The sequence below is a fragment of the Rhinolophus sinicus genome, chromosome 16 (genome assembly GCF_057876585.1).
Source record: "Rhinolophus sinicus isolate RSI-liver-muscle chromosome 16, RSI-T2T, whole genome shotgun sequence".
NCBI lineage: Eukaryota > Metazoa > Chordata > Mammalia > Chiroptera > Rhinolophidae > Rhinolophus > Rhinolophus sinicus.
Genome location: NC_142516.1, coordinates 17,702,989 through 17,717,470, shown reverse-complemented (window position 1 = coordinate 17,717,470; position 14,482 = coordinate 17,702,989). Strand labels below are relative to the sequence as shown.

General features: G+C 45.4%; 1 protein-coding gene across 8 annotated transcripts in view; it reads right to left on the bottom strand.

Moving 5' to 3' along the window:
- WHRN (whirlin) overlaps positions 1 to 14,482 on the bottom strand; it is an 83,887-nt gene that overhangs the window by 57,026 nt on the left and 12,379 nt on the right. For 6 of the 8 annotated variants that reach the window (XM_074330906.2, XM_074330912.2, XM_074330909.2 and 3 more), the window contains exon 2: positions 1,125 to 1,343. The exons of the other annotated variants lie outside the window; for them this stretch is intronic. In XM_074330906.2, the coding sequence (XP_074187007.2) occupies positions 1,125 to 1,343 (219 nt within the window). The remainder of the gene's footprint in view (positions 1 to 1,124; positions 1,344 to 14,482) is intronic. 8 annotated transcript variants of the gene reach the window in all.

The window sequence follows — 14,482 nt, the reverse complement described above, 5'->3', positions numbered from 1 at the left end:
TTTCAGTGTCAAGGTCCTAAAATACCAGAGAGTTGCTTGCAGGAATTACTTTCTTGGTCCCAGGAGCAACGAGGGGCACAATGCAAACAGTGCCCAGAGTGAAGTTTTAAAACATCAGGGGACCATCTCTCAGTCTTTTAAAAAATACTTTAAGCAACAGTCATGGTGTAGGGAGCAGAGAGCTCTGTAGGGGGCATGTATTGATGCCCCTCTCTTTGGGTACAACATCCCATGGTGCTTTGGACCACAACCCCTTCCCCACCAGCTTCTGTCTTGGGTAGTTCTGTCAATCAAAGTGTCTAGCCCTCCCCACCAGCCAATCAGGTGCTCCTCCCTGGGATACAAATCTTGAGGGGAAGAAGGCAGAGAACTGAAATGGTGGAGATCCCTTTCCTCCTGGAGGCTGCCAAGTTGAACTGAAACGGTGGTGATCCCTTTCCTCCTGGAGGCTGCCGAGTTCCTCAGCTTCAATTCTGGAACTGCTCGTACCCTGCCAGTAAATTTCCACTTTGTGGAAGGTGACCCAGACCTGTTTCTGTTCTTTACAACCCAAGACCTGCACAGCAAAAGGCTCCCTGTAGAGCACGGAGTCCTGGCAGCTGAGTGTGGCCAAGCACCTGGGTCTGGACTGCTAAGAAGTTAAATCATCTTGAGTTTAAGAGAAGCTCTGCGCTTTCTCTCTTCCCCTTTATTCTCTTCCCCTTTCCACTTTAGGGGCTGGATGGGGACCTCGCTGGCCCAGCTGCAGCCATCAGAAGGGGGCGATCTCTTCGAGGATGGTAGTGGAGCGAATCGGGTTCCAGAATAGGATGTGGAGCAGAGCTGCCCCACCAGCCCACACTGTCCCCTCTATTCTGCTATGACAGGGAGAGATAACCGATCTTATTTAAATCACAGTCCTTGGGCTCTTTTGCTGCAGCAGCATAGCCTGCACTGTATGTAATACAGGCTGCACAGGTCAAAAAGAAAGGGCAGAGCCCGGATGGAACCAAGACCCTTGTTCCAGCCTCTGAGAAGCTTCCCTGCTCTGGATTTGGCAAGAAGAACCGGGTCTCAGGGGCCAGCCTCCCCCACCAGCTCTCTGCCTCAGGCCGGCCTCCCAAGGCTAAGGAGGGGCAGCTCACCTTTTTCTCATCCCCGCCCTGCAGGAGGTGCAGTGTGCTCCTGCGGTCTCCCTCGCGCTGCCTCAGGGCGCTGCCGTGGGGCTGGGGCAGGCCCGAGGGTGGGGAGATGCTGCGGCCTTGAGGGTCCACCCAGGTGTAGATGTGGTTGGTGACATAGCCCCCAGGGACACGCCCCGCCGAGTACACCGATAGTACCAGCTTCTTGGAGCCCTTGAGAGCCTGGAGAGAGAGGGATACAGGGTTAGTCAGCAGGAAGGGGGCACTGAGGGATACCCTCCCATTGCCCAGAACTTGCTTCCCCTCAGGACCCACACAGAGGAGGTGGCCAGTCCCTAAATCCCTTTCTTTTTCTAGCCTTCAGTTTTGTCCTATAGAAATGAGGACATCTGTCCCATCCTTCTCCTGAAGTGGTCCAAACACAAGAAGTATGGTCTCTTTGCATACCTGTGCAGAAAAGTGCTAACAGAGCAGGCCTGAGACTGTATCCTGAGGAAGGCCTGCCTGGCTGGCACCTAGGAACTTGCATTCTATTCCCAGCATTCCCTAACTGACAAGGGTGGTTCACTGTTGCCCAGGCTATTTGTATAAACTATCTGGTTTATGCTGCATGCCTGCTTTCCTTCTGAGGATCTGGGATGTGGGTCCAGGCAGAAGGTGCCTATGTTACCAGCCCCCAGTAAAAACCTTTTTTAGGTGCTGAGTCGCTAATGAGCATCCCTGGTAGACAACATTTCATGCTTATTGTCACAATTCCGTGCTAGAGGAATGAAGCTCCTGCTGTGTGAATGCGCAGGGAGAGGACTCGGAAGCTTGTGCCTCGTTTCCCGCAGACTTTGCCCCACAGACCTTTTTCCTGTGCTCATTTTGCTGTGTACCCTTTCACTGTAATAAATCTTAGCCACGAGTACAACTATATGCTGAGCCGATAAGCCCTTCTAGTGTCACAGAACCTGGGGGTGGTTTTGATGACTCTGATAAAATACAAGAGTCAAGAGAAAAAATATCTTGATAACAACAGCCTAACTTTTATAAAGGGCCTATATGTATCAGCCATTCTGCACCTGGCATGCCTTATTTCCTGAAATCCTCACAGAATTCAATCTTGTGGGGAAGGAAACCCCATTATTCAGATGAAGAAATGGAGAGCAATCCCCTGTCCACACAGCTGGTAAGGAGTTCCTTCCCCATAGCAACTAATTTTGAGTGTTGTACCACCTTTATTCTACACTTTCCAGTCTGCGGATGGACCAACCACCAGGAAAGATAAGGACAAACCCTAAGCCCTGGGTGGAAGCTGAGATCGGCTATATTGCTTTCCCACAATGCACCTGTAGCTGAAATGAAGTGTTGTTTTGTTTTCCAGCAGACAGTCATTTAGCAACTAGGATTAATAGCACACCCTGAAACTGGGGACCGTTTGAGTCAATGATAATACCTACACACGAAAGTTCATGCTGCCATTAAAATCACATTTCAAAATCATTACAAAGAGTTTATAATGCCAAAGATATATGATCTATTTTAATGTTAACTGGGGTCAAAAGGATATAAATCATGTCTTAAAAGTATGATCTCAGTTATGTTCAAAGAAAAGTCACACAGGAAAAGAAACAAAAACCTGAGGAGTAATGTGCCAAGATGTCAGCAGTGCTTCCCTCTGGGTGGCAGGATTACGGGTGATTATTATTTTGTTCTTCCTGTTTCTCAATATTTTTCCAAATGTTCCAGAATGAGGGTATATCAGAAAACAACAATATGCCTAAAAGGGGGAGGAGAGTACTTACCTCTCTGGTCCCTTCCAGCTTACTCAAATCCAGCACACACTCATTACTCCCCAGTACTCTCCAGAGAAAACAAGGACCAAGGACTGAGTTTTCATGGACAGTGGGGAGCCCTGGCTGGGCGGAGCCTGCCTGAGGAGGACACTCTGACATTTGAACTTCTCCTGGAGGAGGAAGAGTGAGCAGAGAAGCACTGGGTCCCTCAATTTCACAGCTAAATACCAGTCCCCAATAGGGATAATGAAAGGATGGCGGCGCTCCAAAATTCTGCTTTTAAAAAAAGATTTCTGAGAAGATGAGCAGGAAACAATTTACCATGTTTTTTTCAGCATTCCCAGGACTCCTCTGACAGAACAGCCGGGAAAATAAAAATCTCTGTTAAGTTTGATGGGCAGGATGGAGGAAGCGGAGACCAAGCAGGTTTCTGCTGGAGCAAAGTGGGAAGGGGATCGCAGGGCACAAGTGTCATCAGCAGAAGCTTTTGAAGCCACTACACCCTCCACACTGTCTTCCTGACCCCTCTTCCTTGCCCACTGCTCTCTCCTCCATGATGATTCTGCTGGCTGCTCAATGCTGGTCCAACTGGCCTGCCTCTTCTCTGCTTCTTCCCTTGACAGTGAGTCTGAGCTCCATCATACATTTGATGAGGGCCAACTTCATGCCAGGCCTGGAGAGAACAAAGTGGGCATATCCTCATGGCACTTACAGCCTGGTGAGACACAGGCTTCACCTGGCACACAGTTGGTCCTCAGAAAAGCAGGTTGACCTGATTGGGTGAGAAAGTAAATATGTGGCTCTGCAAGAAACCAGAACATCCACAGGCACCATCCTTTGCCCCCTTACTCATTTGATCTGGAAGGATGCACTGGAATTAAGAACAGAGGCACGTGGAAAGAACAGACTGTAGATTAAGGCAGTAGATTTAAGTCACTTCTGTTACTTGTTAGTTGAGAGTCCTTGGGCCAGCGGCTTTCTCTCTCAAAGCAGCACACATGAAAAAAGAATAATACCCACTTCTCAGGGTCATGTGAATTAAATGAGACAATGTGCATGGGGTCCAGAGCCTGTGCACACAGTAGGAGTTCAGCAAGTGGTAGAGCCCACTCCCCTTTCTGCCCTGGCATGTCCGCATTGAGAAGGGAAACCAGGTGTAGAAAAGCTTTGTCCAAGGAGTTAAAAAAGAAAGTGGGTGAGAGAAGGAAATGAACGAGTAGAGCATGATTTGTATTCTGTATGGCTGGCAATAGTGGAATTCTATTGGTCAGTTCTATAAATAGGAAGGCAGCAACCTTGAGAACAGAGAGGAGGTTAATGTCTTTGATGGAAACACCACAGAGGGCTGGCGCTGGAGAGGGTGTGGGAGGTCACTGAGTCTCCCATGCATTGCCTGCCCCCAATATTTTACAGAAGGGGATGCAAGATGGGAAGGGACAGAGAGGGTACAGCTACGAGAGGCACAGCTAAGGACACAGGAGGCCAGCCCTGGGCCAGTCCCATCCCCTCTGCCCCTCCGTTTCCCCATCACACGCCTGTGGGACCAGAAAATCTGATGGCTACTCAAGCTTAGACCATTCCAGAACCTCTGATATTGGCTTGTTTGGGGGTAAATGTGGGCTTTCAGTGGGTCTTGGAGAGCAAGAATATCATCATCCACTGCCACCTTCTTTATTTTTCTGGTAAAACTGTAGAAAAACAAGATTCCTGGGACAGGCTCTCAGAATATGGTCTTGGTGCCATCAGACCCTTGCTCCATCCACTGCTCTCTAATTTAACTAAAACATGTGTGTGTCATGTGAGGAAGGCGTGGAGGTGGGAGGTGGTCTAGAGGTCAGTTTCTACCTTCTTATTGCCTTCTTGTCTCCATATTTATGACAACCGCTTGCTTATTTTAAAGGGGGGCACTGACTGGAGTTCATGCCTGGAGAGAGCTGGCCGATGCATTCTCCCGATAACCCTTCCACCAGCTTTGCACACTCACTCCCAGGGTCACCTGGATCCCTGGGGCTCAGGCCACATGGGGATCCTGCGGTCCTTGCTCACTGTTAGGTGCACCAGGCCATCCATTTCTCAAAAAAACTAGGGCCTTTTCTTAGTGGAGTGAGCCTCTGTAGCAAGCAGCCTGAGGCAGCAGAACAATTAGAAAGAGTTCTGTCCCCATTGTGCCACTGGCTTGCTGGGTGACCTGGGGCTACAGCCTCCTCTAACTCGGCCTCTGTTTTGCCATCTGGTGATGAGCAGGTTGGATTCCCTGACTGCTGACGTCCTGCCCCAAGTTAAACTTCAGTGTCTTCTGGTTTGTGTCTGCATTTAGAAGAAAAGGCTTTAATGACCTGCATGGTGGTCACAGGTCAAGGTAGCGAAGGGATCAGGGGCTTTGGGAAGTGCAGGGATGGATTCTGGGAAGGTCTGAGGGCTGCGCCTGAGAGACTGTCCTGTTTCCCCGAGAGCACTCAGAACTGTGCTGCCTGGCTGGGTTGCAACCAGGTGCCTGAACCAGATCTTGAACCTGGGGGCTCTGAGGTTCCGTATCAGTTGGGAGAGGCCAAGAGGGTTTACGACAACACCAGAAGGGCTGATGGAGCATCTCAGATGTGGCCGGTTGCACAGTCCAATTCGGCACCATCATCGGCAATGAGGGACCTTCTAAGGGACCTGAGGGCTGGTGAGAGGCCCCCTTGAGGGGCCCTGCTCTTTCTAAGAAGCTGCCTATGGCTAGTAAACCACATCCAATGCCCACCTGAAAGCAACCTCATGCTCTGCCTGTGCAGGTTGGTGACTCTGTCAGCCACGCCCCTGTCCCGCTGTGGCAACCGGCAGAACCAGCCAGTCTCCTGAATCAACCGTTTGTCAGCTGTGTCACCTCATACAAGTTACCAAATCTTTCTGTGTCTCTCCTGCCAAATGAAGACCATAATTCCACTCTCTCTTTAGAAAGAGGAGCCCTATTAGCACATCGCCTGTCACTTAAGAATTCAGTGAGCTATGGCCAAAAAGAAAAACATCATGAGCCCTAGGGAGAGCCTACTGTGAGCAGACCGGTCAACAGAGCACTGTGTTCCCATGCGTTTTGTCACACGTTTACTGGTGAAACTTGACCTAGGGGCTCGCCTGCACCCCACCAAGTCTGATGAGAGAAATCTGCATCTGACCGGCAGCTAGCGTGGCGAAGATACTATCCATCTCCAGACGACTATTCAGGCAGCGCATTATGATTGCGGAAATGTAAATTACATGTATTTGTCGTCAAATTTAACAACTTGCTACTTGGATTAATGCTCTCAGGAGGCAAATTTACTTCACTCCGCTCTTCAGGGCTGACTCGGAAACCCCCAAATCATAGACCAGGCTGACATGATTCTCTGCTTAGCAGGGGACTGAGAAACAGACTGGAGGGGGCCAGAGTGCAAGGGTACTAGAAGGTGTGTGTTTACACAGATGTGCATATATTCCTGTGTTCAAAAACATGCACCAAAGTGCAAGCACAAAGTGGACCACAGGGTTTCATGATTACCAGACTATCGTCCTGAGCGGCATGTACAAAAGAAATGCTCTGGACACATAATGGTGAGTCATCCAGCTTATTTCAGGGCATAGACCTCAAAAGGCAAGCTTGTCTCTTCTCAGAAACAGATCTACTCAAGCTGAGACTCACGTTAGTATTTAAGAAGAGAGGAAAGGATGATGCATGGCTGCTATTCCTGTCCTCACCTTGCCCAGCTGCGACTTTGGGTCCAGACTCACTGGGGCACCAATCCTGACTCTGCTGTTGACTTGCTGTGTGACAAAGGGCAAATTACTTCACCTCTCTGTGCCTGTTTCTGCATTTAAAATGCAACTGCTGTGCATTATTTACAATCACCAAGATATGGAAGCAACCTACATGTCCATTGATAGGTGAATGGATAAAGAAGCGGTACATATATACAATGGAATATTACTCAGCCATATAAAAGAATGAAACCATACCATTTGTGACAACATGGATGCATCTAGAGGGTATGATGCTAAGTGAAATCAATCAGACAGAGAAAGACAAATACCATATGAATTCACTTATATGTGGAATCAACAAAAACAAAACAAAATAAACAAACAAACTCATAGATACCAAGAACAAACTGATAGTTGCTAGATAGGAGACGAGTTGGGGGGGTGGATGAAGAAGGGACTAAGAAGTAGATTGCCAGTTATAAAAATAGTAATGGGGATTAAAGTACAGCCTAGGGAATACAGTCAATAATATTGAATTATTCATTAATATAATATAATATACTATAATGACTTAATGTTGTACGTCAGCTATAATTGAAAAATAATTTTTTAAAAATGCGACTGCTATACGGACAATTAAGATGATATAAACTGCCTATATAGTACCTGGTACATAGTAGGTACTAAATGTTATGTAAATTCCTCTCCTGAGTCTGCCAGCTCCTTCTCCCAAGAACAAGCCCTAGAAATTCTCTAAATCTCTAATCTGTATGGACACAAATACATGGGCAGTTCTAGCTTTTCTCTCCCAACTTTCCTCATCTTCATACATATTCTTCTTTCCTTTAATCCACCCTTCTTCGTATCTGTCCCATCTCTGACATTCAGCCCCTCTCCCACCACCTCCAGGAAGCCTTTCTGGATTGTGACTGACTATCTAAGAGCACCCAGCACACTTCTATGAATTTGATGCTATCTATGCAATAGGTTCTACATCACCTTCATACATCCTGTCTCTAAGACTATAAGACAAGTTCCTTGAAGCACATTGCCTATTCTGTTCTCATTATAAGCTCTCCCTGCTCCTTCCCATCCACTCCGTTATCCATCCATCCATCCATCCAACAAGATATTTACTGAGCTTTCTATATGCCAGGCAGCCCCCAGGAATCTGTTCAAATGGGCTGCAGAAAGAGCAATGCACTGGATTAGGGCTCAGGCATCCCATGCTTCCCCACACTCATGTGAACGTACACACGTGAGACTCACATGGAATTTAGAGAGAGATGCAGAAGAGGGAATAGTTAAGGGCTACCCCTCTGGAATCAGGCTGCAGGGGTTCCCATCCCAGCTCTGCCACCTGCCATCAGCAACCTTGGGCAAGTTACTGTGCTCCAGTTTCTCAGGCATAAGACATAATAATAATGGCATTACCTCACAGGGTGCTTGTGAGCATTAAATTTAGTTAATATACATAATGTGTTTAGGGCCTGGAACACAGGTAAGTGATACAAGGGTTAGGTGTTATTATTATTAGAGAGAACTCAGAATGAAAGTCCAACCCACCATCCACGATAACCACTGCTACATTTTGGTGTCGGTCCTTCCTGACTTGTTCCATTCATTTTACAAATGTGTGGCTGTGCATATACAAAACTACTGTTGTCTGATGTTTCCATAAATGGACTCATACTTAAAATTGTCATTGCCATTTTTTCCAATTATAAAAACGTATTTTGAAAGTCTTTCCTCGCCAGTTCAATGACATTAAGCTCACTTCTTTCCACATTACATTACATTCTCTGGCAGATATGCAACACCACTGAATTCCCACTCCCCTATTGCTGGACATTTAGGTTGTTTCCAGTTTCTTTTTCTTTATTTTTTTTTTTTTGCCAGCACACACAGTCAATGCTGTAATAACATGCTTTTATGTGCATCTTGGAGCACATGTGCATCTAATTCTCTGGATGGGAGAAAAGTGGAATTCCTGAAGCAGTGGGTAGTGTTTTTCAAATGCAATCATCTCTTCCTGTTGTAGTTTTTAGAACCACCTGCAGGGGGCAGCACTATACCATGTGGGGCTACAGATCTGAATTACCATCCACAGGGGCTTTCCAGTGATTTTTTCCCAAAGCAGAGATCCATCCTGCTTCATGCTTTGTTCCACAGGTTCCAGACACAGCAAATCTTGGCTCTGTCTTCCAACTTTATCTGGGGACTAAGATATTGTAAAGCACCAAAATAAAAAGGAGTCTTAGAGTGAGGACCCCCCAAGAGTTTTTCAGTGGAAGGTATACTCATTGGAAAGCCATTCCCAAAGTTCCACCTCTTCCTAGCTAGGACACTTTAGACAAGTTACTTAAGCCCTCTGGGCCTCAGTTTTCTCACCTGTTAAATGGGGCTCCTACCTATTAAATGCCTACCCTTAGGGAATCGTCATGCAGACAAAATGAGGATTGAGGAGATAATGTACACAAAGCATCTTGCACAGGGCTTGGTGCACAGTAGGTGGCCAGCAAATGGTGGTTAATATTATTGGTAATAGTCACATTACAGTGATGACCACTTGGTTTAGTCTTCCCATTACACAGATGAGGAAAAGAGACTCTCCTCACAGTAGGTGGTGAAGTATCTTATGCAAGGCCACAGAGAGGATGGTAAGAGGCAGGGCTTGGATCTGAATCTTGAACTCTCCAAACTCGTGCCTCTTTCACCAACAGTTCAGGGGGATTCAGATGACACAAGGCCAACCCTATGTCTTGGGCTCACAAGATGAACAAGGAGAGAGGGTCTGAAGGGGGCACATGGGTTTTGCAGGCTGTAAACAAGAAAGAGAGCCTGGACTCCTGAACCCTGAGCTGGTGCCGGGTACAGCTACCTGGGCTGGAAAAACTCTCCTCGTTCAGCCCCACTTTGAGGGAAGACCGAAATTAGTGATGTGAACTCTGCCCTGGTGGCATATTTTAATGTCATGAGAAAGTAAAGCCCTAATTAGCCCTTTGTCTTCACAGGTCTTTTCCTCTGCACCACGTTTTTATCTGTGTTAATTACCTTTTACAGGGACCACTAACTGCAACAACTTCCCAGCCTCCTCTCCCAGTCTCTAAAATCAGTCTCTGCACAGCAGTCAGTGCATCCTTTATAAAATGCAAGTGGACCCTGTCCCTTCCCTACCCCAAACTCTCCCATTGCTTCTGATGGGAAATGCAAAATCCCCCCAGTGCATCTCAGGCCTACGTAGCTGGCCCTTCTTCCTGGCCAGCATCATTGCCTGCCCCCGTCACCTGGCTTTTCTTACAGTATCAAGTGCTCCAAGCTATTTGCACGTGCTGCTCCCTGTCCCTGAAAGAACATATCTCAACATACTTATACGAGTGATTACTTACACCTTTCTCAATAGATAGAGAAGGCAGGGAGTTCTTCTGGTTTGGACACAGATGTATCAATAAATATGAAATATAGGACATCGTAGGTGATTCCATATAAAATGAGAGACAATGAAGAAATGCAGTTGAAATTGCCTTCCTCCTGAAATCAACTGCCTTCCTCTTGACACCGAACGCCAATGAAAAATTTTACCTCTTTTGAGGTGCCAATGAGTTCTCTGGTAGAATCTAATAATGTATTAACTTCCCTTTTTGCCTTAGTTGCTAGGAAGCTCACAAGTCCATTTAAATATAAAATACTATTCCTATTAAAGGCAACACACACACACACATGCATTCTTTCCAACATGGTTTCTGATCTCTCCACTTTTTTCATGATCTGCTTTTTAGGTGAAGTCACTCAATTGTTTTTGAAATAGGAAGGAATATTATAACTATATTAACAATAGGTGAATAGGATATGTAGAGTTGAAAGAGGGTGTTAAATAATACCAATTACAAAAGAGGTGCTTAAAAAACAATTGCCCAGTGGATAATGAATGCTAAAGTGACTCCTCAAGAATTAGACGCCTTGTACAAGGAGTTGGAGGCAGAGATACTTTTCACAGACGCTGGGGCAACAACTCTGCTTTCTCATCCTACCTCTCACCCTTCACTCTCCAGAAATCCTATGCTGCTGCCGACTAAGAATGTATGTCATTTACAACATTCCCTTAAACAAATTGTGTTGGTCTCTATTCTGCTGCAATATTGACATAAGCAGGTAGTGGTGTGGTAAGAACTCACTCTATCTCAAAGTACAGGGGCTTCATAGTGGTGTCCCTCACATCTGTGTGCCCATCACAGGGCCAGGATCTGGGGCAAAGCTGTGCCATGATGTGGCTCATGTGCTCTGGCTCGTTCTTTGTAGCCACCTCACCTCCTGAAGCTGCGACCCCGGGGAAAATCAACCGGACTGCAGAGCAGTTGTGTGAGCCCAACCAGGACCCCCTCCCTGAAATGCAGCTCAACAGAAGAATCATGAAACAACACAACAACATATGTACGAAGCAAAGCTGAACGGAAGGAAGCAGGTGACTCAACCACTGAGGAAATGTGAACGCACGAGGATAAAGGCCAGGGGAGATAGCAGAGAAACGGGGACTAGTTAGGAGAGTGGGAATATCAGTATCTTTTCTTCTCCTCTTCAGTTTTCTTTAATGCTGTTTAAATTTTCCCAGTACAAATTTTGGCCTTACAAAATAGATTTTAATAAAACCAACTGTTCATTCCCTCCGCTCTCTTTTCTTTATGAATTTGACCTTCTCGGTGTGAAGATACAGAAGGAAATCTTTGCTCCACTGCTTGCAACGCCAGGATCGTAGAGGCTGGAACAGGGACCTGACATTTTAAAGCCCCTGTTCTCCAGTATCTTTGCTTCTAAATGTCTTTGTGAGTAAAGGCTGTGCTACAAGGAAAAACACGAAGGATCGAAGAGCGAGAAATAACATTGTCCTTGGAAATAATGCCACGAGAAATTTGCAAGATCGTGACAGAGTGACCATCCCTTTGCAAAACAACTCATAAGACGAGGAAAGAGAAGATTCTAGAAAGATACTGATTCCTTTTCAATGCAATTTGTCAATTATTCACTAAGCCTGGCTTTCAGTCTCTTATAATTTAAGTAAATTCCTTTACAAAGATTCTTTAAATTTCGTCTCTTTATTCTTTTCTTTTTTTCTTTAGGGAAAAATTATTAATAACTAGATTCTCGGAGTCATAAATATAATCACTCAAGATAAGCCTCGATGGGTTTGCAATGGAGTGTTTTGTTGTCTAGAATCAATGTCTATAGCACAACCATCCATCAGGAAAATTTGTTCGTATCAATATCATTTTCTCGGTCCATGAGTGGATACACGGATGGGCTGTTTCTCCTCATCGACTCTTTCTTTTCATTCCTGCTCCTCATCACTTCTTGTGTGTTCTGCGTTAACGAGGGGAAAGGCTTCCAATTTAACTCACTCTCAGACTGAAGAATCTGAATTCAAGGTGAATGAATCAACCATCTCCTCAGCAGATGTGACAAAGAAAGACAGATAGATTTGAAGACATGGAAATGTAAAACACTTATGATTAAATGGGCATAGGACATCAGTAAGTTAGACCCCAAAAGTAAATGAGTATGTTATAGATATGATATACATTATACATGCATATAACGATATATAATATACACTCTTACATATGCTATATATTTTATATATTACATATAGCATATATAGCTATACAAACCATAAACATGCAAAAGAGTGCAACTGCACTATTTAAATTATGCAAATTAAAATAGGATACTTTTTTGTATATCAGATTGGCAAAAATGGAAAAGAAATATAATATCCAGGGTTGGCAAGGCTGGGGGAAAATGAGGCATCCCATACACGGCTAATGTTGATAGGAGAGACTGTAAAAATACAAACTCTTCCCCAAGAGCAATTTGACAACAGTTACCAAAGCCTTAAAAACCCGTCTATCCCCTGTGCCAATGCCACCTGTAGAAAGACAGCCCAAGGAATGATTAGAAATGTGCTTCAAGATTAATGTGCAAGGATGTTTAAAGCAGCAATATGGATAATGTTTTCAAAAACAAGCCATCCAACAAGAAGAAATTACTTAAGGAAACCATGTACTTCTTTGCTAGGATACATTACATAATCATTAAAAATCATGTTCTAAAAACATTTATCAAAGTGGGAAGAGTCGCTGTTTGGTGAAAGAAGCAGGCTTCGTCGCTATGTTCACAACAGCAGTTTTGCAGAAAATTCCCAGTACAAATTTACACACACAGACACACAGGGGATTGGAAAGACAGGAATCAGATTGTCAATAGTGATCGTTTCTAGGTGGAGGAGATTATCAATGATTTGGGGATTTTTTCTTCCTTTGTGTTTTTCTGCGGTTTCTAAGTTTTCTAAATTGAACTCATGTTTCTTAGGTCATTAACACACACACACACACACACACACACACACACACACACACTTTATTTTAAAAGTCCAGGCTGACTCCTCTACTCCTTATGTTTCCTATGACCCAGACAAACATGGCCCTTTATTTATCTAGTCTGTGACGGGATGACGACTACTAGCCTTTTACACAAGGCCCAGCAGACCCTGTTCTCATCCTGCCCACACAGCAGACAGCGTAGACAGGTTCAGACTCCACCATTCAATGAGATGATTTCATAAGTTATGGGTTTATCCTAATGAGGGTTGAATTGAGGTCACAGTTGAGTTGAGGTCACAGTTCCCTATTTAGAGAATTTCCACAGACAGGGTACAAAAGAAAATCCTGACAAAGGTCAGGGCATGATGAAAGAGGTAAGAGAGAAGGAAAGATCTGGTTCCTCGTGGCTCTTCTTGTCGAATGGCTGCAAAGCCACTTCCATGAGGAAAAGAATCATGGAAGACAGACATTTACTGAACCCTGGCTCTGGCCAGTTTCTCAGTGAGAAACAGTCGAGAGCCAGTGGCAATGAACACACGCTTTGGAGTCAGGAAGACCCGAGTTCAAATCCTGGCCCTGCCACCTCCCATCTGTGCACTGGTGACTCTTCCTGGTGGTTCAGTTTCTTCTCCCCAGGGGCTGTGGTGAAGAGTTGGTGGGGGAGGAAAGGGATTCACAAGAAGCCCTACAGAGCTTCTGGGGGCACAAAGACCCTTCCTGGTGGCCACGTTTATTAGTGTGCTCAGTATCATAAGCTTGTAAGCATCTTGTGTGTTATGCATTTTATACCAGGAAGAGCCTTGTCCAGTAGGAAAACAGACCCCAGCACAGTGGTTTGGACATAGTGGTACTCAGTCAATGTCCAGGTTAATAGATGTACCCAGTGCTTTACCACATTACCTATCTGGCCACCAGCATCCCCACTTTACAGATGAAGAAATTCAAAGTAACTTGCCTGTCACTTGACTATTATTGTCCTTATAATTTTATTGATGAGCAATCTGAGAATCAGACAGGCTAAGAAGTTTGTTTAAGACACCATAGGTACAAAGTGGCAGAGCAGGGCTTCAAACCCAGACAGTGTCTGTCTCCAGGGCCCAGGCTCTAGCACTGTGACATGTCACCTCTCTCTGGTGTTGGAGTGAGGGACACATTCCCTCAAGTCAACAAAACCTTGGCCACTTTCCATCTCTGTGACAACAGGCAAAGGACAAACTCTTTGCAATTTTGTAAAATGAAGCGACAAAAGTGGCCCCTACCTCAAACCGGATAGGGTTGTCGAGAGATTTAAATGAGTGTATATACATAGAGAGTATTGAAAAGGTGTCTGGCTCATTGTAAGCCCTCAGTACAAACGCTATTATCGTCCAAAGAGTAACCCAAGAAAACATGAGGACATATATTACCCGCATCATGACAGAGTGAAGCAGGACACCACACTGAGGGAGCTGAGGGGAAGGAGGATTCCAGCTGCCCCCATCTGTGGGTATGA